The 27976-nt window shown below is 35.7% G+C and overlaps 2 protein-coding genes and 1 non-coding gene across 4 annotated transcripts; 1 reads left to right on the top strand and 2 right to left on the bottom strand.

Moving 5' to 3' along the window:
- The first annotated feature begins 129 nt into the window (after positions 1-129).
- On the top strand, positions 130-27727 carry LOC125665463 (coiled-coil domain-containing protein 34-like). The gene is made up of 5 exons (XM_048898100.2): positions 130-232; positions 4010-4399; positions 11723-12023; positions 12806-13031; positions 27132-27727. The coding sequence occupies exons 2-5, from the start codon at positions 4041-4043 to the stop codon at positions 27287-27289; spliced, it is 1044 nt and encodes a 347-aa protein (XP_048754057.2). The 5' UTR covers positions 130-232; positions 4010-4040; the 3' UTR covers positions 27290-27727.
- Positions 7873-7946, bottom strand: Trnat-agu (transfer RNA threonine (anticodon AGU)). The gene has a single exon. It is a non-coding gene; the product is annotated as a tRNA-Thr (tRNA).
- Positions 14635-23235, bottom strand: LOC125665462 (uncharacterized). 2 transcript variants are annotated; one of them, XM_048898099.2, is made up of 12 exons: positions 23056-23235; positions 22263-22691; positions 21788-21988; positions 21529-21630; positions 21108-21437; positions 20535-20707; positions 20112-20239; positions 17816-17935; positions 17569-17729; positions 17201-17398; positions 16334-16432; positions 14635-16250 (listed from the first exon to the last, which is right to left on the bottom strand). In XM_048898099.2, exons 2-12 carry the CDS (start codon positions 22689-22691, stop codon positions 15993-15995), a joined length of 2199 nt encoding a protein of 732 aa, XP_048754056.2. In that variant the 5' UTR covers positions 23056-23235; the 3' UTR covers positions 14635-15992. The 2 variants fall into 2 exon arrangements, with proteins under 2 accessions (XP_048754056.2, XP_056008159.1); XM_056152184.1 differs by lacking the exon at positions 23056-23235 and adding an exon at positions 22779-22978.
- Positions 27728-27976: the final 249 nt, after the last annotated feature.

Genomic DNA, 27976 nt, shown 5'->3' on the forward strand with positions numbered 1-27976 from the left:
TCAAATAAATCATCATATATATGGTAAAATTTGAGATTTAGATATATAAATTAATTCACTTTTATGTTGTATTTAATGCACTTTTATTATATACCCCAAAGTTTCAATTTTATCCAATGAAATAATAATAAACTTGACTTCCTGTTTACGTTAGCGCCGGAGTAAATTTTGTGTTTTGACATGCGAATACAATGGATCATCATTATGATCATATGATAACAAGGTTTTAGAGGTATGTGACATTACATCTTTTCAGAATAATTTAAACTATTTGTTGTTGTTTTTTTGCTGGTCGTTTTTTACAAGTGTTGAATTGTATCTTCGCTCCGAGTCACTGAATAATTTAAGTTATATAGTTATCTTGTCACACTAAATTCACCAAAACTACATGTTGTTGATTATTTACATATGTGTATTCATATACTATGTGTGCCCCATGTTTTTTCGTTTTGGTATTCATTATTTGTGTTATATGCTGTATCTCACTCACTGATCACTGTACGCATGCTGCAGAAATATTCAGGAAAGATGGGAAAATACACGGGCACTGGAAGTTAATGTAAATATAGTATACATGCATGTATAAAAAAGCATTTTTTTTATACATGCATATACTATATATTTACATTAACTTCCAGTGCCCGTGGGAAAATACAACAATGTATCTTAATTAACAGGTCCAGTCCAAAGACTATTTCTACCTACGTAGCTATTAATAGCTACCTAGGTATTTAAACCTACTTAAAGTAGCTACTTCTACCTACTTTTACCTATTTTTGAAAATATAAATAAATAATAATTAAGGCGCATCTTTTAAACAGGTTAGTCGTTTTATATATCATGCAAAATTCGGAGTGCAAATTTGAATACTTTATGAGGGTGGAGAATACAGAGGAAATGCATGAAAATTCGCCCCAAAAACCTTTAATGTAAAAATGCATGAAGGTAAACTTTAAAATTAATACGATTTGTAAGACACTCTAGACTTTTTATCACGTAGCTATGATCCTAAGCTCCTAGAAAATGGAACTGGGTGCTGTTATTGATGCAAATTTGAAAAGTTAGAAAGTAATCATTTTTTGTCCAATATTCGTCAGTGTAAATGAATCAAGAAATTTGGTACACACCATATTGCACGGTTTCTGCGTTTGGCCACGAAATGAAAGTAAAGGAAAAAGTAGGTAAAAATAGCTACCTGGAGTAGGTTTAAATACCTACGTAGCTATAAGTACCTACGTAGGTAGATATAGTCTTTGGACTGGACCTGTAATACTTAGCAATAGTTTTCAGTACAGGATTTTTATCCTATTCGCCAGACTCTTTGTCCTCTTCTCATATGATAGTTTTGTCACCAATTTTGTATCTATTCTATATACATGATATCTTTAATTTTACAAGCCAGGAGCAATCCCCTGCGGCAATGATTGAAACAAAAAGTGTATACATACAGACTCTGAAATTACTTCTAACACATTTGTTGCTCAATATTAGAATGGAACAGTATTGTATGTTTTCTGAATGGAAAAGTATGAATTGGGAATAAAACACTTTCTGCACACATTGTTGATTAAAATGGGACAAAATATTTTTTTGCATTCTTCATGAATGAAAATTGAATGGTACAGCTTTCATTCACTTTGTGGACATAAATTTGATAGGACGATTCTAATAGAGAGCAAAGCTCACATTGCAAAGCGACGCGACAAGCTCGCTCCAATGATTACACAATTGAGTCACGTGGTTTGCTCTTGATCAGCTGAAAAATGATGGGGACTACCCATAATGCTTCCGGAAAAATGTCGCCGTCACTGAGGCATACTTCATTGACAACCCCATAGATAAAACAAATGAATAGTTTGGAAAGTATCACAAATGATTTTAAATTCCAGACAAGCTTTCCCATACCTCCATACGTTTTGTTGTGGATAATTGACTGGTTTGAAAGAAAAACAATCGCAACTAATGATGATGTCACAATGCACTGTTTACATCAACCGCGTTATATTTCCTGCGTAAAATGAATTGCCTACAGTCGTGTTCTAAGATGTTCTGTGTTTTCGCTCGTCTCAATGGTCACATTGTAAACATATTAGCGAGCAAAGCTCATGTCGCGACGAGCTCGCTCCAATGATTACACATATGAGTCATGTGATTTGCTCTTCATCAGCTGAAAAAAGATGAGTATTACGTGGAAAAATGCCGCCGTCACTGCGGTGTACTTCGTTGACAGTCCCATAATTGAAATAATTAGATTGTTTAGAAAGTACCATATGATAAACTTTTTTAAATTCCAGACAAGCTTTCTCATAGCTTCAAACATTTTGTTTTTGCTTGGTTTGAGAGAAGAAGAAAATAAATTGCAGCTAATATGACGTCACAATGTAACTGTTTATATCCACCGCATTGTATTTCCCGCGTTAAATGAAGAGGCGGATAAAATGCCTATAAGTTGTGTTGCAAGGTGTTAATGGGCTTCGCTCATCTCAACGGTCACACCATACAACATATTACACACTATGTGGTTGCTAAGAACGATGGCTGGAAATTTTAAAAGCTTTGGTCTCAATTTGGGTTGTTACCTTAACACTTTTTCACTTTCCTTTAGTTTTTTGAAAACTATTTTTGTTCCTGTTGGCAGTTTATAATATTAATGTAAGATTTTCCTCTTCAAAGATAAACATGAAATGGTTTTTCGCAAAAAATATCTCTATTTTTGTTATCACAGGACAAGGTTTTTGACTAATTAATACATTGTTAGACTAGAGATTAAGTTGATAATCATGTTTTTAAGTTGATAATCACTAGGCCTGGGACGATTCAGGGTTAGCTCGATTCGGTTATTTTCGATTCAGAACATCATGATTCAATTATTTTCGATTTGGTTCTTGTTAGATCCAATTTATCTAATGACAGCACAAAAATTAACAATTTTAATGAGTTGCATATATGATTTAATTTTATTCAAGTTGTATTTAACTATATGTTGTCATTTGTAAACATCATATCTATTTAAAACGGCATTGTATAACTCTGATAGAAAAAAGAAAACATTGACAGTCTATTAAAATTTGTTTTAAATATTAATGTGCTGCATAATTTTTTGATTATTAAACAAATCTATAGTCAATCTAAAATGTATATATGTTTTCATTGATATGTAAAAATTCAACAATTCTATCAATTGAGAGTCTTTGAAAATCTCTCCTTTATTGATTTACTTCTCTCATATCAACTGTCAAAACATTTAATTTGTGTCATTATACCTACGATGTTGATTTCACTCCACCACTGACAGAAATGCTATATGTCATGTAAAGATAAACTGCTAAGATCTTACGGACCATATTCTGTTGGTGTCTGAGTGGTGAAAATGCTAAATCTCAACACAGTAGTGATTTAAGTCTCTGTTGCATAAAAATCCACATGTTCTGCACATTACTTGGAAGCCATAATTGTTGTTTTGGTATATGTAAAATCTAAACCAAACCGAAATCCGGAATTTGTAATCAGTGCATCGAATCGAATGGTATGAATTGCGGTGCACCAAAATAATCACATATTTAAGTTGATAATCACATATTTATGATCAATGTTACATCTCCTGTTTAGCAATGACATACGATTTCTCGGACTTTTGAATAAACTTTTAGTCAAGAATTAAATAGATATATGTTTAAAATGTTTAACAATGCAGTCTTTTAATGCTAGCTCTATGAGTCATGCTGATGACCTGGGGTGTGATTTTTCTCTATTCATAGGAAATCCTCTGATTGGCTCAATTTTTGGGAAAAAATGAAACACTGGGTTTAATCTAAAGTGACTGAAAATGATGTTTTTTCTGGTTGGGTGGTGTTTTCCTTTTCTTTTTGACCAGTTTTCCTCTGATTTCTGACGAATTCAGTCACAGCCCTGTGATGATGTTATGTTTGAAGTGAAGTACCATTTTCTACAGTATATAGATGTCATGGAATTTTACACTGCATGGTTCATGTTGAATTTTTTTCTTCAGGAAAATAATCATTTAATGATAGATTCTGAAGATGAGTACCCGTCCCCGACCAGTCACTGCCACAGTAACAAAGCCAAAATGGATGGAGCCCCATGTAATACCACGAAGGTCAAGGTCACTGGAATCTAATGGTTCCACAGCATCCTTGACCTCTGTCTTAGATCACGACAGTTACGAGAGTCCAGACATCAGTGAAGATGAATGGGGGAGAGAGGAACTCCGCAGGAATGTGGAAAACGAGGAGAAGACGATTGAACAGGATCGCAGGGCAGCAAGAAACAGGTCCTCCTACAAGGGAAATGCCGCAGCCAAGACAAGGGCTGCCGTAAAAAGCCAGGATAGGGGCAAAGTGCAACGCAAAAATCGCATAACATCTCATCAGAGAGACAGGTAAAAAAATCGCATAACAGCTCATCAGAGAGAGAGTCTGAGACAGGTAAAAAATCACATAACAGCTCATCATAGAGACAGGTAAAAATCACATTATAGCTCATCAGAGAGACAGGTTAAAATCACATAACAGCTCATCAGAGAGATAGGTAAAAATCGAATAACAGCTCATCAGAGAGACAGGTAAAAAAATAATATTGTATGGTGAAATGTTACACAAATCCATGCCCCAAGTCAACAAGTTTGATGGTTTGATTTAACACTGCTGCAATGTTAAGGCTACTTGGGTCCTATAAAGTTAACAATGTGACACTTGTATGTGTTGTCATGTGACACTTTTATACATGTGTTGTCATGTGACACTTTTATATATATTTTGTCATGTGATACTTTTACACATGTGTTGTCATGTGACACTTTTATACATGTGTTGTCATGTGATACTTTTATACATGTGTTGTCATGTGACACTTTTATACATGTGTTGTCATGTGATACTTTTATACATGTGTTGTCATGTGACACTTTTATACATGTGTTGTCATGTGACACTTTTATACATGTGTTGTCATGCGACACTTTTATACATGTGTTATCATGTGACACTTTTATACATGTGTTGTCATGTGACATTTTTATGCATGTGTTGTCATGTGACACTTTATACATGTGTTGTCATGTGACACTTTTATACATGTGTTGTAATGGTACACTTTTATACATGTGTTGTCATGTGACACTTTTATACATGTGTTGTCATGTGACACTTTTATACATGTGTTGTCATGCGACACTTTTATACATGTGTTATCATGTGACACTTTTATACATGTGTTGTCATGTGACATTTTTATGCATGTGTTGTCATGTGACACTTTATACATGTGTTGTCATGTGACACTTTTATACATGTGTTGTAATGGTACACTTTTATACATGTGTTGTCATGTGACACTTTTATACATGTGTTGTCATGTGACACTTGTATGTGTTGTCATGTGACACTTTTATACATGTGTTGTCATGTTGCCAATATGCAGATTCTCATTAGATAACATTAGGAATATTTAATATACCAGAGAGGAACCCTCATTTTTGTGTCACATGATCATATCTTTGCTGGTTTCACACATAAAATAAGACGGGGGCACATCAAGTGGCAAAAAATGAAATATACAGCATTCGTGATGTTCATCTGTTACAGTCAAAACATTTGATGTCACAGTGCGACGGGCAGATGCTAATCAGCGTGGATTGAAAATCGCCACGCATTGATCGGTGGGAACATTAGTGGAAAATTCTTACTTGCATTTGTGCCAAGTCGTACACACATAATTTTTCCTAATATATCTTATACATTTTTTGGGGTTTGATTTTTAAATTTTCCATATTAGTGCCTGTAAATATTTTCTAAGAAAACTCAAGCTCGAAGTCTTAAAGTCATTTTACTGTTCCGCTCCTCAACTGCGTTGCTGGCTTGCTGTTGTGCATACCACGTTAGCTCGGAGTTTATCTGGCCGGTCTCGTTCTTTGCAGGCCAATGTTCTATGGACGTATTGAGTGTTCCAATTTCATTGAGTCTTAAACCCAAGTAGTCATCATGAGCAGCTGCAACAAAGACTGTTTTTGTTGGATTTGAGAAGCACTTCACAAAATTCCTTGCTCTGAGCGAGTTTCGCATTAAGGATGCTGCACATCACTTGACAAAGTGTAGTATGAAAATTATCATGGTGAATATCACCAAAAAAAAAAGTAGCTTAGAACTAATGATAGCTGTAGTGAATAATGACAATTAAATATAATGACATTTTCCCCACAACAAGACTATATATTAATAGACAAGAACGTCATGTTGTGTTAAGTCTAGGATCTAGAGAGGGCACACATTCCATATGTTCAAAAGGGCACTTTTCGTCGTGGCAAGATAATTTCGGGGCACTTTCATTTTCAAATTGTCATACTATGATAGAAATAAAATGATCATTTAGCCTCTTTAAAAGTTTTAAATACCTACTGCCTTGATTTTAAACTTTTCAGTCAACCTTGTGAAATAAAGAACAATGGTTTATATTAACAAATATTTTTAAAAAAAATTATAGAGAAAAAAGAGCATGGTGCAATCAAAAAGGGCATGACCTGGCGCCATGCTAGTGTGCTTTAGATTTAATACTAGTCATGACATACATTTTCAATGTAATGTCACATAGATAAGTATGAAGTGCTCTGACGTTCCTCTCTGTTCTGTGTTTATTGGTGGTTCCCCCCCCCCCCCCTCTCCATTTTTCTTATCTAAGCTATGAATGTCATCCTCTTTATATGTAGTGTCAAGGATTTTAAGTCCATGTGTAAATCCGTAGCTAAATTATGGCTCCCTTAAGCAACACTTTTCCATAATCAAGAATTCTAGCCAATAATGTACATTTTAAGAAAAATACATGTTCTGTATTACTCGCCTATAAGTCAGATTTTTGGGAGTTAAAAATTGGTCCAAAACTCTAGACTATATCCGACTTATTCGCGAGTCCCAAGAAGATTAGCATTTTTCTGGTCAGCGTAATGTAGAGTATTTTTTAAACCACTTCGTATTCCGACAATTATCATGATTAACGTTGACTGGACATATTATATCAATGATTCATGTATTCTTAGATTATTTGCATATAGTACTTACATATTTTGATGATTTCATTCATCTTAAGTGTATATTATTGAAACATACAACCGATTTATAGGTGAACCATATTGGTATGTGAGGATGATGTCGTGAGAAAGATTTTCATTAATTTTCGTACACTTTCTTTCTTCCTCAGAAACTCCTCTCTTATATAAGCAGTAACCAATTAATCTTTTGGAATATGATAGGGTGTCCTGTAGATGTGCAATATTTGTTTAGAATTTTCAATTTTACTCTGAGGGCCAAACAGGTGTTAAAAAAGCGGTGGGTGTGGGTGTGGGGGGGGGGGGGGGGTCTTTAAAAAAAAAGGTTCCCAGAACTCTACATATATTTTATTCTATAGGCTATAATCATCTATTGCAATGTAATTGGTGGTGTCCTATAGATGTGCAATAAGGTGTCAGAATTTTTTATTTTCACCCTGGTGGCCAATTTGGGGTTGAAAAATGATGTGCCTGAAGTGTCCTTTAATAAATTGAATGAACAGAAGTAGTGTGATGGATTTAGTATGAATTACAGGTTTTTAGTTTCAATATTGGAATATAGTTAGATTAGCTGGAAAGTCAGATAAAACATTGTTAAAATTTATCCTTGGAAAATCAGAATTTCAAATTTCATTAAAAAGTCAATAGGTAGGCCTATGTAGCTTTTATGGATTTTCTTGCCCTTGTCCCCGCTCACTACTTTTCAAAAATGTAGAATTTGCAAATTCAGAACCATTTAAAAATATATAAATAATGTAATGTTTGATTAAAGGTCTGAAAATGAATTCTTGCCTGGGAAAAAAAAAAAAAAAAAAAGGCTCCAGGGGGAGTCGAACCCTCGACCTCCTGTTTACTAGACAGGCGCTCTAACCAACTGAGCTATGGAGCCGATGAATACCGACGTGAAAATAACGTATTTATAGATCCAATCAATAGGTTATGCAAAGATAAATATTGGGGCCTGTATACAGGTTACACGTTGTTTGTTATTTACTAAGATATCTCTGTAAATTGAAGATATGTAACAAGTATCCATACCCGTGGACAAACGGCATGCCTACATGTCACGTGATAACATTTTTTTTATTATTATTATTTCACCCAAGCGTAGATCGACTTCATGCTACACAGTCGATCGATTTTTGTGCTTTACGTAATACATGTACAATGATTTCCATTAATGTAATTCTGTGAATATACTTTACCAGATTCGTAACAAGTTTCCACGGGCTTTCGACACTTGGACACACACTCCCTTTGATCCACCCGCTCTATAAATATAATATAACTTTTTAAACTCGTAGATTGTATGTCTTTTGAATTTATTTTTCGATTCTTGGGGGCATTTTGCACAATTATCAAACTCTTATTAAATTCACAGTTTTACTGGATTGAATAAGAAACAAATAACTAACTGAAATGTCCTCCAAAATAAATTTTAAGGGGTGGACGAAAGGGAGCGTGGGTTCAAACCCGTTACGTGACGCGTATGAGACTGCGATTTAAATCACTACGGGTAACATGGACTCAATATTGAGATCAGTTTATCTATGTACAATCTACGAGTTGTGCTTGAGAGCAGAATGAGATTAATAAAGTAAAATTGATACATTTTTAAAACTTTTTTTATATTTGTATACCTGGCAAACACCTGACGTTTGGATCATGAATTCCATGATTCCCGGGGTAGAGGTTCTGACATCACCAAGGCAGGGCCAGTGCGTCAAACTTGGCATCAACTTTGTGAATTTTTTTTTTTTTTTTTTTTTTTTTTTTTTTTTATAGATAATATCTTCTTTTATGCTAGGCTATCTGATACTCACTTATATTACTTCATATTTAGAAGGAGCAAGTGATTTTGTTCCAAATTGGGGTCAAAATTCTTTTTCATTTGAAGGACTTTTTCTCTATTTTTTCTGATCCCGTATAAAAACTAATTGCAAGTTTTGATAGGAGAAGCAGAAAAGAATTATGTTTCACAACTCCAGGCTGGGGTTTTGACTTTAGGGAGGGTTCAAAATAGTCGTATTACAGTATATATTAGTCAGTTTAAAGCAAATCACACATGCTTATGTGTTAAGGTAGTACTCTACATCGTCATAATGGCTGACTTCCTTTAAAAACGTGGATGAAAAAATTGATATCAGCAATATTTGACTTTTCCTTTTCCATTTAAATACCTAGCCCAGTAGCTCAGTAGGTTAGAACACCGACTGGTGAACTGTAGGTCGCAGGTTCGAGTACAGCAGGGGTTTTAATTTTTTTCCAGATTACCTTCTACTAAAACCGCATTTTTTGACAAAATAAAGTAAATTTGAATATTTTCAACTTCAAAATATTGTTGTACCTATCCTCCACTTTTCATCTACATCAAATTTCTCTGGTGTAGCATACCTCCTTAACAGATTTTAACCACCAACACACTTCTAACTAAACTTTTATGCAATGTTATAATACAAAAAATATAGTTGCGCTTTTAAGATAGCGGAATCGTTAATGTTGTGTATGAATAGAATTACAGAAGCATTGGAACTATAGAAGAGCAAAATACTTCGTGGTTGTAACAGCTGTAGACTTTGTTATCACGTGAAGACAGGGATTTGCCACATTTTGGGTCGATCACTGTCAGTACATGTATGTGGCCACAGGCACCTGAAGTATGAATACTACTTACCCCTCCCCCTTTTTTCAAAGTTTTTTTTAGTTCGCCTGAGCTGAAAGCTCAAGTGAGCTTTTCTGATCGCTTTTTGTCCGTTGTCTGTCTGTCCGTCTGTCTGTCAAACTTTTCACATTTTCAACTTTTTCTCCAGAACCACTGGGCCAATTTCAACCAAACATGGCCAAAAGCATCCTTGGGTGAAGGGCTTTCAAGTTTGTTCAAATGAAGGGCCATGTCCCTTTCAAAGGGGAGATAATCACAAAAATGCAAAAATAGGGTGGGGTCATTTAAAAATCTTCTTCTCAAGAACCACTGGGCCAGAAGAGCTGAAATTTACCTGAAAGCTTCCTGACATATTGTAGATTCAAGTTTGTTCAAATTTAAAGTTTGGTGGTAGGATGGGGCCACAAGGGGGATCAAAGTTTTACATACAAATATATAGGGAAAAACTTTAAAAATCTTCTTCTCAAGAACCACTAAGCCAGAAAAGCTGAGATTTACATGAAAGCTTCCTGACATAATGCAGATTCAAGTTTGTTCAAATCATGGGCCCCTGGGGTTGGATGGGGCCACAATAGGGGATCAAAGTTTTACATTCAAATATATAGGAAAAATCTTTAAAAGTCTTCTTCTCAAGAACCACTGAGTCAGAAAAGCTGATTTTTACATGAAAACTTTCTGACATAGTGCAGATTCAAGTTTGTTCAAATCATGGCCCCGGGGGTAGGATGGGGCCACAAGGGGGTTCAAAGTTTTACATACAAATATATAGTTAAAATCTTTTTCTCAATAACCACTGAGTCAGAAAAGCTGATATTTACAAGAAAACTTTCTGACATAGTGCAGATTCAAGTTTTTCAAATCATGGCCCCCAGGGGGGTAGGATGGGGCCACAAGTGGGGGGGGGGTCAAAGTTTTACATACAAATATAGGAAAAAGCTTTAAAAATCTTCTTCTCAAGAACCATTGGGCCAGAGAAGTTGACATTTACATGAAAGCTTTCTGACATAGTGTAGATTCAAGTTTGTAAAGGGTAGTTTGGGCCACAATAGGGACTAAGGTTTTACATGCAAATATATACGGAAAGTCTTCAGATATTTGCCAAGGTGACTCAGGTGAGCGATGTGGCCCATGGACCTCTTGTTTTTGTGGCATATTTTCTCTGAAATGTGTGGATTTCTTGTCTATCTCATCCATCTTTCGATTTATGTAATCGTTTCATGCTTTTTGTAAGCTTTAGAGATTGGCCTTTTACTGGTATAATAAAATCTCTAAAGCTTAGAAAAAGCATGAAATGATTACATAAATCGAAAGAGAGATGATAGACAGAGATTCCAAACATTGGAGAAATTATCGTTGCGCCCCCCCCCCCCCCCCCCCCCCCCAAATATCAGTGGGTGGGTGGGGGTGGGTGGGAGTAGTATCAATGCCTTAGGTGCCCGTGTATGTGGCCAGGATCTTCCATCCAAATAGGTCCCTAGCAAGGTTTCTGATTGGTTTAAATGACCCAACTAATGATGTGTCATGCATTGCTATGGTCTGATTGGTTTAAGTGACTTAACTAATGGGGTGTCATACATTGCTGTGTTCTGATTGGTTTAAGTGAGTTAACTAACACTGTGTCATACATTGCTGTGTTCTGATTGGTTTATGTCATACATTGCTGTGTTCTGGTTGGTTTAAGTGACTTAACGAACAGTGTGTCATACATTGCTGTGTTCTTGGCTTGCACTTTGATCTGAGTATCAAATACAGCACTGCTGCCCTGGATTAATAATTTGATAATTATTTCTTTTTGTACAGGTTTCCGTAGTCGGACACCCACTGCCAGTCACACTTCTTTCACAAGAAGTGTAACTATGGGTTTCCTGACAGATTTCAAATTTTGAAACTTGAAACATTACCGAAGAATGATGAATTTATTACTTGTATTTTTAGGATGTAAAATGTAGGTGGTCTCTTTAGATTAGAACATGTGTAAAATGAAGTGTACTTAAATCGTGCAGGTTCTCGGACTATGACACAACAGACCACAGTGAGAATGGCACTGGATTGTCTCCATGGGAACAGTGGCTGATTCAGAAAACGAAGGAGGAGCGAGTGAAGAAACAGCAAATAAAGAAACACAAACAGGAAGTTCGACAGGAGAAGGAACAGAGGGCGAAGGAGAAAAAGCAAATGGAGGAGCGGGCTGAGGAGAGGAGAAGGGAGTGGATCAAACAGAAAAATTACGAGGAGAAATTACGACAGAAATTAGAAAATCAGAGAATTCAAACAGAGACTGAAATAAAGGCCCAGCAAAATATGGTGAGAGAAAGAGATTTAAAATGTCTCGACCAGGGGCAGATCCAGGAAGTTTTGAGGGGGAGGGAGGGGGGGGGGGTGGTGTTCTACCATTGATTTAGCTTATTATGAAGCAATATTTATTCCCCTATGAGAGGAAAATAATGAAAATTCTATTGGATGAAGAGGTGACGAATAGTGATCAATCTCATAACTCCTATAAAGAATACAAAATCAAAAGTTTGGCAAACACAGACCCCTTGATATTCCAGAGGTGAGATTGGGTGCCTAGGAGGTAACTTCCTGTCCCACCATGAGCCCTATATCCTGATCAGGACCCAGATGTACAAAAGTTAGTAATGTTTAAATGACAGTTAACGTCTAGTTCTCACTATATAAATGTAAGAGTTGATGACAAGTTAACTGTTTGTTAAAGTTAACTAACCGTTGTGCAACTGGGCCCAGGTAAATAGAGTAATCTGTTGTCAAAATCAGTGTGTAAAGTACAGCCCAACATTGGCATGAAACACATCAGACAACATTCAACCCAATGACAGGTTGTATTGGTAAATTAGATCGTTATAACGACCATAGAATTTGTGAAATGCTGACTTTTAACGAGACTGTTGATACCCCTGTAATATAATAATGAAATTTAGTTATAACGAACTGTTTTTCGCTGGTCTTGGAGGTTTGCTATAAACTTGTTTTACTGTATAATAAAAAACATCTAGTAAAAGGATTATTGTTAACAGAACATTCCTGAATATTGATAGTATATCCATACATGTACAACAAAATTGTAGATAACAAAAATGAAAGCTGAAAGGAAATTTGAAGAATGGAAAGAGAAAAAAGAAGACATGGATAGAGAAAAGAAAGAAAAAGAAATGCAAAAGAAGAGAGAAATAGAGTTAGCAGAAAAGTGTAAACAAATTAAAGCACAACAGAAATACGAAGAATGGCTGAGAAGTGCGAAGAATCGTCCGAAATCCTCACAGAGTTTTGGATACTCGGGAGGAAAATTAACTGGTAAGTTTTCATCTTGGACTTCATGAATCGTCCTAAATCCTCACAGAATTTATAATAATGAAGGGGGGTGGGTGTTATGGTAATGCCATCTTCTTGGACTTAATGAATCATCCTAAATTTTTACAGAGTTTCAGATACTGAGGTGGGTGGGGGGTGTACTGGTAATGCCATCTTAACGAAGTGTCCTAAATCCTCACAGAATTTCAGATATGGGGGTGGGGGGTGTTAACTGATAAATTTCTTAGACTTACTGATATTACTGGAGGTCTAAGTGCACTAGCAACGATTCATGAATGATAAAAATATCTTTATTAGTGTTGTACAGGCAATGACAAAAATATCATTATAAGTGTTGTTCAGACAATGCTTAATGATGAATATTATTGCATTAAGGACATTTGATAAAAAAAAATGATAAAAATGGATGTATATATATATATTGACTTAGTTTGGTTGTAATATTGAAATACAAATATTAAATTTCTAAATATTAAGGGACTTCCAAATTTTCTATGCTGTTCAAATTTTGAAATATTTTTACCTCTCCCTATAAAACTTTGTACAAACTTTGCTTTGGACGTTACTGAAAAATACATGTGGTCAATTTTATTCATTTTACTTTTAAAAACATTTAGTTTCATCATTTTTGAAAAAAAAATTGTAGCAAGTGTTCAATGGCTGTGATTTCAACTGTAATTTATGTTTAATAACAAGATTATACCATTTAATTAGCATCGTGCTCAAAGAAACATTTGATATAATTATTTAATTGATGCAATTGCATTCAATCTTATTCTTTATCATTAGAAAATTGAAGGGGTGGACTTGATTTCTTTCGAAACTAGAATTTCATGTATTTTATATTACACTTGCAAGCTAGGATGCTATCTTTCCCCATTATCTTGTCATGGTTCTTGCTAATATTCAAGGTTACTTCAAACGAACAAAGTCACTGAAATGTAAATTCCAATATTCTCGGTGTCCAGAATTCAGACTTAGATGCATGGATGCCATCTTATAATGATGACCTGTTGTGAGGTGCTTTAGACTTGCTCGCATGATCATCCATCTTATAATGATGCCCTGTTGCGAGGTGCTTTAGACTTGCTCGCATGATCATCCATCTTATAATGATGCCCTGTTGCGAGGTGCTTTAGACTTGCTCGCATGATCATCCATCTTATAATGATGGCCTGTTGTGAGGTGCTTTAGACTTGCTCGCATGATCGTCCATCTTATAATGATGCCCTGTTGCAAGGTGCTTTCAAAACAGAGACCTTGTTATTATGGAATTAACATTTGACACTTCATAAAGATCAATTGCTGATGAGGATTAAAGAAGAATTTATCACACACCCCCCAACAGTGAAATGTGTGGTGAAGGGTGGGTGGGGGTTGGGTGGTGGTGTTGGGTGGAGGGTACTGGTGATGGTGGTGGGGATGGGTATTTCGACCTGTTCTCACCTTATGGGATGGAATAAAAACCAAAATCACCTATCATCATTTCAGCATATACGGCTGATCTTCAAGTTACTGTTCTCTCCAAGAGATGCTGTGACGAAGGTGTTTAAATTGAAATAATTCGAAAGCAATTGAAACTCAGTAATTGTAGAAACTTTTATTTTTTTGTCATTGAAATATAAAACATTTTACATTTTGTAGTAAGACAAGAAACAAATTGCATTAAAGATCATTTAACACAAATGTTTTCAAAATTCTTTTATAGATTTAAAATAATGAAGTAAATACTGTATACATAAAATTTCCCATAGATAATTTTCATAATTGCCTACAGTTCACACAATTTTAAACTTTTATAGCAAAAATAGGACTGTATACAATAAAACAGAAACTATCCTTACAAGGGAAGAGTACCCTGATTATCATAACAAAATTTTATAAAAATGTTGCCAATGGAGTTTTCTTTACACAAACACAAAGGCTAAAATATTTAATGTGTCAACAAACTAAAGGAACACATGTAACCTGCAATTAAGTAGGTTACAAAATATCAAACAAGTACCTGTAAAATTCTAAATGCGTAGCGAACAAGGTGATTATAACTGACTAGAAGAAGAGACTTTGTACAAAGCTTAAATGCAAGAATTAGAAGAAAATTATACAGTAAAACATGGTCATAGTGAAGTACCGGGGACTGTCGATTTCGGTTAATTTTTGGCATAAATCATTATATCCACATTGAGTAATTTTTATTTAATTTTTGTTTTTGTTATCTCAATTTGGGGGTGTGTGTGTGAAAATCAATGTGTTATAAGTGGTTAATTCACTATAAATATGTTCTGCTGTCCACATCGATTGAGACAATTATAATGTATATAAACTTAGTAATACATAGAATGGAAAAAAAAATATTGCAAAGGATCAGATTTTTGGTGCAGAGTTTTGTTATTTGGCTTACTCTGGTTTAGACAATACATATGGTGTACAGTTGAGGTATATTAATACAAATTCATATATGAATAATATCATTAAAAAACATATATTCATGTATAAAATTTGTAACATATAACGTGCTATAGCCGAGTTATGGGAATAGAAACATTTTGCATGAAATCATTGTTAGATGCAGTTAATATCCTGTAATCACAGTAATCATGGTAACAAGATTTAAAAACAATTGAGCTAGTTACAATTAAATGGTCATTGAACATTGAAAAAATCAATAATATATATATAAACTACATTTATATTGTATGCAATATATAAAATTCATATATTCAAATAAATTAAATTGAAATAAGTGAAACTTAAAAACTACATGTAATTTGAAACTTAAAGCTATAAATCACTTGTATTGCATGGCTTTCCCACAGAGTGATGTGATTTTGAAAACTAAACCATCAGGGTATACAGCTATTGACCCTAAGTCTATATATAATAGTCATTCTGAATTCACTATTTTCCCTTTCACACAAATAGATCATTCCCTGTGTTTCCAGCTTATGATGTTGTTGTAACCGGATTTTCTGTGATATCCTTTTGTTCCGCTGTCTGTTCCACCGTCTGTTCTGTTCCGTTATCTGCTTCCTTCTTTTCCTCCTGAGTTGTTGCTGCATGTTCTTCCTCCTTGTCCTCTCCGCCCTCAGTTCTTGCTTGCTCTGAAGAATTTACTGGGTCAGATGTAGAAGCCGAACTCTCATTGGGTAATGCGAGAATGTCAGCAGGGTTCTCTTTGTAGTAAGAGGGTACTCGCTGATACTGAAACAAAAGTGACACTGAAATTACAATCAGCTACAATTTAGTGAAAAAAGAGAAGGTCACAATAAGTCTCCCTGGCTTACCACATCCTTTGCATTCTCGTCAGCTCCTTTGGATAAAAGTAATGTTTGAATGTCACTGTTTGACAGTCCCATGGCATAATGGTAGGGTGTTCTGTTCAGCTGTAAAACATAATAATAATGTGTTCTGTTCAGCAGTAAATCATAATGATAGGGTTCAGCTGTAAATCATAATGATAGGGTTCAGCTGTAAATCATAATGATAGGATGTTCTATTCAGCAGTAAATAGTTCCGTGGGGATCCGGGTTAGAATAGGTCCTCAGTACCCCCTTGCTTGTCATATGAGGCGACTAAATGGGGCAGTCCTTCAGATGAGACCGCAAAAACAGAGGTCCTGTGTCACAGCAGGTGTGGCACGATAAAGATCCCTCCCTGCTCAATGGCCATAAGCGCCAAGCATAGGCCTAAATTTTGCAGCACTTCACCGGCAGTGGTGACGTCTCCTTATGAGTGAAATATTCTCGAGAGGGACATAAAACAATATTCAATCAATCAGCAGTAAATAATAGTAATAGTGTGTTCTGTTCAGCTGTAAATCATAATAATAGAGGTTCTGTTCAGCTGTAAATCATAATAATAGGATGTTCTGTTCACCTGTAAATCATAATAATAGGATGTTCTGTTCAGCTGTAAATCATAATGATAGGGTGTTCTGTTCAGCTGTAAATAATAGTAATAGAGTGTTCTGTTCACCTGTAAAACATTGCAACAGAATGATCTGTTCAGCTGTAAATAATAGTAATAGGGTGTTCTGTTCAACAGTAAATCATTGTAATAAGGTGTTCTACACTGCCTTCATGCTGTGTGTATACTGACCTGGTCTTTACATTTGAGTGTGTATGCTGTCTTCATGCTGTGTTTATACTGACCTGGTCTTTACATTTGAGTGTGTCGGGATAGGCTGTCACTATGTGTTCAGTAACCTCCCTATGCTGCATCATCACCGCTTTATGGAGGGGACTCTGTCCTTTGTTGTCTTTGACAATGGATAGTTTCTTGTCCAATTGTTCCTGAACTGCAGACAGAGAGCCTTGTTGTGCTGCCAGTAGCATGCTGGAGATCTTGGACTGGAAAGAATTCAATTTTGTGTTGCCATTCTTATAATTACTTATATGTAGTTGAAATCGGTCAAATGAGACAAAGTAATGGAGCCTGTGAGGGTTTTGATGGATGAGGAACCAATGAATAGCATTTAGTGCACTAAAGAGATAAAAAAAAAAAAAAGAGAGATTTTTACCTGGACTTCAGGAATGGACTGTAAGAAATTTTTGATCTCCTCCGTCTGACCTTCAGAACTAAGTTTGTCTATGACTGGTTGGAATTCAGTATAACCATCCAATAGCAGCTGTTCTAACAAACTGAACTTTTCCTTCTCTATCAGTCCCCTCAAGTAGTTATCTGTCATTAAGATCGTTATTATCATTAAAGGAAACTGTATTTTACCGGGAATTATGAATGTTGGTGTGCGTGTGTTATTTCTCTACCTATTGCATCAATATTGTCCTGAATGCCCTTCTCTACAGCAATATCTCTTGGGGTTTTACAGGTGATGTCTCTTTCTGCAAGGTTGTACCCTAAGTTTAACAACGCCGTCAGGTCTGCTCCTGTCCAATACACATTATAAAGAAACATTACAGATAGTCTATTCATTCATACAAAGAACTAAAGCTAGAAACCGTCAATACACATTATAAAGAAATGTTACAGATAGCCAGAATCCCCAAGACACATTATAAAGAAATGTTACAAATTGTGTATTCATTCATACAAAGAACTAAAGCTAGAAACCCCCAATACATATTATAAAGAAATGTTACAAATAATTTATTCATTCATACAAAGGCCTGAAGCCAGAACACCCCCCCCCCCCTACACATTATAAAGAAACGTTACAGATAGTCTATTTACTCATTCAAAGGCGTAAAGCCAGGAAACACCCCCACCCCCCACCCACCCCCAATACGCTGTCAATCACAGAAAGTGGAAAGTTGATACTGATCATCTTCATTTTGTTGGATTTGGAGACAGGGTCGATTTGAGTACTTTAGCATCTCCTGTCCTTTGACTGATTTCTTGTATGGTCAATTCTATATAAAGAAGCTTAATTTCATGGTATATACGATATAGGACATTTTGTTCAATTCGAGGGTATATTGGACATTTTGGTTAATTTCATGGTATAAAGGACATTTTTATTAATTGAGGGTATAAAGGACATTTGTTTAATTTGAGGGTACGTAGGACATTTTGTCAATTTGAGGGTATATTGGACATTATGCATTTCTTTGAAGTGTCCTACTAGTACAGGTAAAACTGGTTGTTGTACATGTAGAATAGGTAAATGAAAAAGATAACTGTCAGTAATTGTATATATCTATTTAGCTCAGCTTTGATTTTACATGTAATCACACTTGGATAAGCACCCAGGTTGTACCTGAAGATATCAAACTGTTACTGAACCCTGCAGGTGCTATATAGAAGTTATCAAACTGTTACTGGACCCTGCAGGTGCTATATAGAAGTTATCACACTGTTACTGAACCCTGCAGGTGCTATATAGAAGTTATCACACTGTTACTGGACCCTGCAGGTGCTATATAGAAGTTATCACACTGTTACTGAACCCTGCAGGTGCTATATAGAAGTTATCACACTGTTACTGAACCCTGCAGGTGCTATATAGAAGTTATCACACTGTTACTGAACCCTGCAGGTGCTATATAGAAGTTATCAAACTGTTACTGAACCCTGCAGGTGCTATATAGAAGTTGTCAAACTGTTACTGGACCCTGCAGGTGCTATATAGAAGTTATCACACTGTTACTGAACCCTGCAGGTGCTATATAGAAGTTGTCAAACTGTTACTGGACCCTACAGGTGCTATATAGAAGTTATCACACTGTTACTGGACCCTGCAGGTGCTATATAGATGTAAGAGCTGATGACAAGTTAACTTCTAGATATAGTTAACTAACCATCATGCAACTGGGTCCTAAACTTTAAGTCATTAACTGCTAGTTAAGGTTAACTATCCTTTGTGTAACTGGGTCCTGAACTTTAAGTCATTAACTGCTAGTTTTTAAAGTTAACTATCCTTTGTGTAACTGGGTCCTGAACTTTAAGTCATTAACTGCTAGTTTTTAAAGTTAACTATCCTTTGTGTAACTGGGCCTTGAACTTTAAGTCATTAACTGCTAGTTAAAGTTAACTATCCTTTGTGTAACTGGGTCCTGAACTTTAAGTCATTAACTGCTAGTTAAAGTTAACTATCCTTTGTGTAACTGGGCTCTGAACTTTAAGTCATTAACTGCTAGTTAAAGTTAACTATCCTTTATGTAACTGGGTCCTGAACTTAAGTCAGTTGTAGTTCTATTACTAACAGTGTATTTTTTTTTTTCATGCACAGTTTTTCTCATTTCCCTCTATCCTTTTCTATTAATTTTTGTACCCCTGATTGGGAAATTTTGTGTAATTTGTAGAAATAATGAACTATTTGATGTAGCTAAGGCTGCTCCCTGAAGAACACGTGGATTTGAGGGTAGTTGTTTGTGGGTAACTTTTTTTCCCTAGAAAATGCTGTGTAGGGTATTGTTTTTCTGGTGTCAACAGATCCGGCAGACAAGAGAACATTTACGACTGCATTACTTAGCATCAATTTTTAAAACAAACTGATTTTTAATGATATTTTTTTCCTACATAGTAATTGATTTTTACGGGTGTAATACTAGAATGGCATTACCACATGACAGCCCCCCCCCCTTTTTTTTAAGACCAGCTTACCCTCCTGAGCTGCCAGTTTGTGTAATTCACTCTGTCCCTGCTTGTCTTTCCCACTAGTCTCCTCCTCACTCTCCTCCGTCACGGTGTCCAGGTTGGGCCTCTGGGCGAGAGCATCCATTTCTCTCGCTCTGTAATAAATGTAAACGGTTTCACACTCCATGGTATTGCCCGGTATATTCTGTGTACGGAAGATTCACCAAGTGGACTAAGATAAGCTTATTAATCACCAGCCTGGCACTTATTGTTTATATTTATTTAATTACAAATGATGAGTACATTTCAATTTTTGATAAAAACAAAACAAAACCCACCAAAATGACAGTATTCACTTGACTATATTATTTAGATATTGTTGGGGATATATATATATATATATATATATATATACTATCAGCACAATTCAGAGGACTATGTAAAACATACTGTCTTTGCAGTTCCTCCTTCTCCTTCCTTCGCCTCTCTTCCTCCGCCTTCTCTCGCTCTCTTCGCTCCGCCTCCATGATGGCCACCTGCTCTTCCTTAATCTTCTCCCGCTCCTTCTCCTCCACTGCTTTTTGTTTCTCTTCTTCTCTTATCTCCGCCATTAGTTTCTCTTGCTGAAAATTAATACAAACTACTTTTTGGCATTTTGTAAATGAATGATAAGTTGCAGGACCAGGAAGGGGGGGTGGGTGGGTGGGTAATAAGTAAACCATGATTATTATTTTCAGTTTTTGAAACCCATTGGTAGTTTAGATCCGATTATAGATTTCATGCACACACAAAATGCACACACAAAGAATTCTGGAATTGTTCTTGGTAAATTGACTTTGAAAACAAATAAATAATAAAGTCTTTATACAAGATACTATATCTGCAAGTCTGACAAAAATTGAATTAAAACTGTAGTGCAAACACTAATGTTTACAGCTTTGTTAAAAGGAGTTTCCATTGACCCTCTCGGACCTTTGATCTTCTAGCAGAATTGTGTATTTATAATGCCGTAATTTGTGCTACCTGGTCAATGTGGTTCCTGTTTTCACGATACTTGTATAACCACTGCCCTAGGTACTCTATAGGGTCCCAAGGTCGACATTCAGCAATCTCGGCCAAGGCTAGGGTCAAGGCCGTTCCTAAGTGTTCTGCTACATATCTTCCGTCTACTGTAGTGGGAGGTGGAACCCGTTTGGTTTTCAGACCAGTGGATATGTACATTTGATGCGAACCAGAAACGGCTAATTTGGGTTCTGGAATTGTAGTAGTTAGAATTTCCTCTATCCTTTGGCGTATTTTCATAACTGCTAGAAGTTCTGTGTTGTCATAGTAATCGCGCGGTGTCCGACCAGCCTGCATTATAAAGCAGTGAGCATGTATAAACACAAAATGAAGGAACACAATTTGATCAATGTAATCGTATGTAATCTGTAAATAGAATTACCAAATCCATCGCGTCTTCATTTGCGCCTGCGTTATTGAGCATGGAGTAGATATAACCAGCATCCGGTAGTCCCGCAGCATAATGGAGCACCGTTCTTCCCATCTGTATATAGTAACAAAAAAATAAAACAATACAAGGATGTAGATCTTTAGCAAGAAAAAATTAAAATCTTATTTAGAAAAATCCAACTCTTTCTTTAATCACGAGTTTTAAAAGATGGTATGCAAAATACCAAATTCCAATTGTAAGATTGTCTTACGCTGTCTTTGTGTTCGATGGCAAATTTAAACTCTTCACAGAACCATTCGACCATTTCTCCATTTCCGTGTAAAACTGCTTTGTGAAAAGGCGGAAGTCCCGTCCGGTCGGCCGCTAGTATGTACTTCTTCCGGTCCAGTATCTGTTGGACCTCTCGGATATTCTCGTCCTGAATAGCTTTGTGCAACTGTCCTACTTTTTCCTGGGAGAAAGAATTGGATTTTTTTTTTTAAAATAGAGCATTTGAACGGCTCACTTAATACACTACGTTACAAAGTCTGTTGATAATCAAATCATCTGAACCGCTTACTTGATACGTTCCGATTCTCAATATTTAAAAAATATATTTTTAAACATATGTCTCATAATTCGACTTATAGTATTATTCTTAATTTTATTAAAAAAAAAAAAAATAAAAAAAAAAAAATCAATTTTATTTTTAATTTGGTAAATATTTGTGTACATCTAGTACGGACCTGAAATTCGGGGATTCTGGAGATGAAATCGGCTAATTCGGTGGACACGTTTTTTGCCTGCTCAACGGTTACAGGCCAAAATAGCCAACCAGATAGCAAAAGTTTTTCTAGTTCTTTCACACGCCCCTGCAGGATCCACGCCTTGGTGTGGTTTACTACCATCGTTTCATAATCTGGATCGAGCTGTTCGTCGGAGAACACAAGATCGGTGACTGTATGGCCATTGATATCGCGGGCGGAGATGTCAGTAGTTTCTAACAATAGTTTGAACACAGCTGGTTTTGCTCCGAGACGGACGGCGTCGTGAAGAGGGGATTCTCCAGTGGCGGATCTAAGAGAGGTGGCGTCTGCTTCCTCTAGTATTGCACGCACTTGCTCTGCTTTACCCAACTGTATGGCCTCCGTTAATTTCTCCCTAACAGATGCCATCTAACAAAAGAAGTACTACATATATGAATGAGTAGGAAAATGCAATTAATAGATAAAAAAAATCGATGAAATGATGGCTCGGCTTACCCTGTCATTAATTCAACGTGACATATTTTCTGCAAATTGTATCCGACTTTAACGTTATTTTCTGATGTAAAAACAAAGATTGCCTATTCGACATCGTGTCTTTTTGTTTTTGTTGATATGCTGTCGATTTCACCAGATACCAGAATTAGATAAACACCGTGTTTAAAAACACTTGTGCAATCGTATTGTTCCGGTTTCTACTGAAATACGAGGCATAATAACAAAGCATTAAATGGTCTTTCTGTTTACAAGTTATTAATAAGAAAAACTTTCATACCTGAATTATTAATAGTCGATTAATCCGGGGGTTTAAACAATGAGCAGTGACACACAATATTCCTGTGCAAGTGGTAACACAGAGCACACCAATCTCTAAGGAAATTGTTTACCTTAGCAACAACAGGGAAAGCAGATTTAACAGACAGCGTGAGATTTAAATCACCAATCAATAAAGAATAAAAGTTGAAATACAGACTTTCACCTTTGTTTAGGTCGTTCAAATGGGGCGCTAAAGGGATATGGTAAAACAATTTTCAAAAGCACCGTTTCGTTTCATCCCTGTAGCTGAATAATGTAGGTAACGTGAGGGGGGGGGGGGGGGTGGTAATACGATTTCTCTTATGAAACTTACACGTGACTAGAGTTTAAATTACGGACATAAGTAAGAAAGTGAAAATTTGTAATCTTGAGATAAGTGATGTCTTCAAATTTCAGACGCTTGGTCAGGGTCCTGAAAGGGCTGGTAGACTCTCCGGGATAGTTTTTTTTTTTTTTTTTTTTTTTTTTGTATGCGAACCTTTCTCTAAGTCGTACATGTAAGTCCAAAATCCCTTCACGAAACGAAAATTTCGAATAATTGTTATTTGAAAGTCAGAAAACTATTTTCTGATTACTTTAAGCATCTTTACATGTTAACTTGTTGACGGGCCGTGCTCGCAGCTATTCTATTCCAAATTTATAAGTTGGCGGTGTTTGTGGTGGTTTTTTCTTCTTCATGAAATACGCCAAGTTGTCTAGCATTATATGAGTAGTCAAAAGCTAAGTTTGCCTACATCCGGGACCAACAATAGGCAGGTGCGTGCGTGCGTCAGTGCAAACTCTCCTCCGGACTTTTGTGAAAGCTGCAGTCATTGAATTTGAAATTTATATATGAACTGATATCTTTGGGTTACAGATTAATTTTCATAGAGTTATGGACTTTGAACTTAGCAAATTTCAGAGATTTGTCAGTTTTCCGGACCTTTTTATTTGTTTATCTCTGCAGCTATTGAATAATTTTTTTTATAGGAACGTATATCAATGGTTTACAGATCAATTTTATCTCCCTTAAATAACGCCACAAAGCTGGGTCCCCTTTTGATGCTTGCCATCATAATGATTTCTAATTTTTATGCTTCCTGCATATTATTAAGGTATACATGCGACTTTAAACCAAAAATTAGATGTGTAAAAAGACTGTGGTCATTTAATTTATAATAATTTTATTCACAGAAAGTGAAAGGGATTGGGCAGCATACATAGACTGTTTTAGCCCTCTCCCAAACTGTGATCATTGATTGAATGAATTCAAGAAATAGAGGAAATGAAAATTGATCATTAATCTTATGTTGTAATTAAATTTGATTTCAATTTCAATATTCATTTTGATGATATTCCTATCTTTAGACACATTTGGTCATTGTATACCAAGATGACAACCCCCCCCCCCCCCCAACCCCCTCATATGCATGAACATTCTATAGGTAAAAATAAGACCTGTAAAGATTAAATCACGCCCACTGCTGATATAACTATAGTGTGTGGATGTAGTATTTGCAAAATTATCCAAAATATGCCCTCTGGGGGTGGGTGTGGGTGGGTGAATGAGTGGAACCACAAAAGGGAATCATAGTCATATTGATATGCAAGCATCGTTAGGTAGTGTAACTTGAATTAAAGTTTGTTGAAACCATGGGCTTGTTGTGTAAGATAATCATGGGCTTGTTGTGTAAGGTAATCATGGGCTTGTTGTGTAAGGTAATCATGGGCTTGTTGGGTAAGGTAATCATGGGCTTGTTGTGTAAGGTAATCATGGGCTTGTTGGGTAAGGTAATCATGGGCTTGTTGTGTAAGGTAATCATGGGCTTGTTGTGTAAGGTAATCATGGGCTTGTTGTGTAAGATAATCATGGGCTTGTTGGGTAAGGTAATCATGGGCTTGTTGTGTAAGGTAATCATGGGCTTGTTGTGTAAGATAATCATGGACTTGTTGGGTAAGGTAATCATGGGCTTGTTGGGTAAGGTAATCATGGACTTGTTATGTAAGATGAGCCCACAATGGGTAAACTTTTTGTTGTGTAAGGTGGACCCACGATGGTAAACATTTTGTTGTGTGAGATGAGCCCACAATGGGTAAACATTTTGTTGTGTAAGGTGAGCCCACAATGGGTAAACATTTCTTTAATGGAATATACAGGGAGAAACTTTAAAATCTTTATCTCAGGAGAAACAGTGTCATGGTTACTCGTATCCAGATGCAAGCATCAACAGATAGTTCCCATTCAAATTACTTCTCTTGAGAACGTTTTGTACCATGGGTTAACTGATGTGATGAAAAGCTTTACTGTGATTGCTTATTGAGGTTTCTAGATCGAAAAGCGGGGCGCCCCTGTTGATGCTTCATTTTCGACCTTGAAAACGTCAGGCATTAGGATATATTCATAATTACACATTGGTTGGTACGGTACATGTATGGTTGTCATTTGTTTTTAAGATTACAGACGAAAGGTCAAGGTCATTAAAAGCTTATAATTTGAATTTTTTTATGGGGAAGAATATAGCTCCATTATTGACAGCTTTTAGGATTGGTACTTTGCATTGAAATTTTTAATTTCTTTTGATTTAATGAGGTCAAGGTCACCATGGGAGATTCTGAAATTCTTTGTGTCCAAAATGAAATGAGATTTCATTCAAATTTTGTATGAAACTTTCAGGAAGTAAAAAAAATCCTGTATAAAGATCTATGCCCTAATTAGGTTTCTAAAAATGTAAAAGGCGAAGATCGTTCGAAGTAATTGGCAATTTTTCTTGTGTATTTTTACTCGACAAATGCACTGGTAACGGTGCTTTCTTTCACCAAGGTTTCGGTATTACGGGCTTTTAAAAATTTATTAAAACGGCGGTAACAGATACATGGATAATTGTCCAAATTAACAAAGAATGCTTACAACGGGGCATGTTGTAATGTACATATACAAACAGTAGCTATCCTGCTATTGAAGTCAGACACAAGGAAGTTTGGATTTTTCCATTCCTCTTTTCGATAATACTCGGCGGTATTTTTTTTTTTTTTTTTTTTGCATCATCTTTCACGAAAGTCCTGGAACATTAAATTTCGTTCGTCCGTACATCAGTCAGTCATTAAAATGTTACTTGGCTAAAGACCTTTTTTCTCAGACGGAAGCAGGTTTCGTATCCGATATGATTCCTTTTGATGAATTGTGTTATTTGGAAAGCCAAATCATGTGATACAAACAAAATATTTCATCATTTCTATTTTTAAAAAAGAACTTTTTTGTAAAACCGGAAGTGTTGATTTTTATTATTTTAACAATCCTATTTATTATTATTAACAATCTATACAGATATATATGCGAAAATGAATATTTAATATTCCATTTGCTGAAGATATTATATTATAAAAGAAATTATAAACTTTATACGATCTTATATATCGGAGGTGTAAGCAAGGTGCAATAATCTCTGTATTATATCATCTTATATATTGGATGTGTAATAATGTCTGTGTTATATCATCTTATATATGGGAGTTGTAAGATGTAATAATCTCTATTATATCATCATATATGGGAGGTGTAAAGTGTAATAATGTCTGTGTTATATCATCTTATATATGGAGGTGTAATAATGTCCGTGTTATATCATTTTATGTATGGGGGGTGTAAGGTGTAATAATGTCTGTGTTATATCATCTTATATATTGAGGTGTAATAATGTCTGTGTTATATCATTTTATATATGGGAGTTGGAAGATGTAATAATCTCTATTATATCATCATTTATGGGAGGTGTAAGGTGTAATAATGTCTGTGTTATATCATCTTATATATGGAGGTGTAATAATGTCCGTGTTATATCATTTTATATATGGGGGAGGTGTAAGATGTAATAATCTCTGTATTATATCATCTTATATATGGGGGTGTAATAATGTCTGTGTTATATCATCTTATATATGGGAGGTGTAATAATGTCTGTGTTATATCATCTTATATATGGTAGGTGTAATAATGTCTGTGTTATATCATCTTATATATGGTAGGTGTAATAATGTCTATATTAATTTTGTTTTTAGGTTACCACGACACTGGCGCATACCCAGCACCATCTTTCTATAACCCTATACCTTGGCATCCTAACCCGATTCCAAAACCTCAAAAAACAGAGCGACCAAAATCCCGATCCCGATCCCGATCAAAGAAATATGTCTGGAACCCGGACAAGTACCTGTGACATTCCAATGTGTATGGATTTTGAATGGTTGAGAACCATGGTACTGATTTCAAATCTTTCCGGAAGAATTTAATTCCCTCTGTAGATACTGGATATTAGTTCTCATCTTTCTGGCACATGCTGTAATCCCCGGATGTGCAGTCTTGACCAGGAACAGTACTGTAGTTACTGTAGTAGTTTGTATTGCTGTTGGATTAAGTGTGTGTGATAAAATTTGAAATGTTTAAAATTTTCTATTTCCACAACAATCCAAAGATATGGCCATATTATTTATTTTTTATTCATGAACATTTACGAGAGAAGATTTATATCTCGAAATAATCCCTGCTAAACCGTAGAGGCTCATAATTGGTTCAAAGGTCGTTTACTGTGTAGTGACCGTGAACCATGATCATTTTGCTAGGGTCAAGGTTTTTAATTAATAAAATTAGAAATATTTGTCCATTTTACATTTTCGTATTTTAAAGGCATTACAACCTCATGATTTGCACAATGATAAAATGGAGGTGTTGTGATTTCAAACTAAGGTCATCTGGACATGACTTAGTTCGAGAGAATGCGAAATTGTTGACCCCATTATCGTTTATTCCTGTACTAATTTCATCAGTTCCTCGGGCCAAACATGAAGCACATATGTAATACCGGTATACTCCACAAATTTCAAAGACTGACGTCATGTAATGAAAA

This window comes from Ostrea edulis, chromosome 10, assembly GCF_947568905.1.
Source record: "Ostrea edulis chromosome 10, xbOstEdul1.1, whole genome shotgun sequence".
NCBI classification, from domain to species: domain Eukaryota; kingdom Metazoa; phylum Mollusca; class Bivalvia; order Ostreida; family Ostreidae; genus Ostrea; species Ostrea edulis.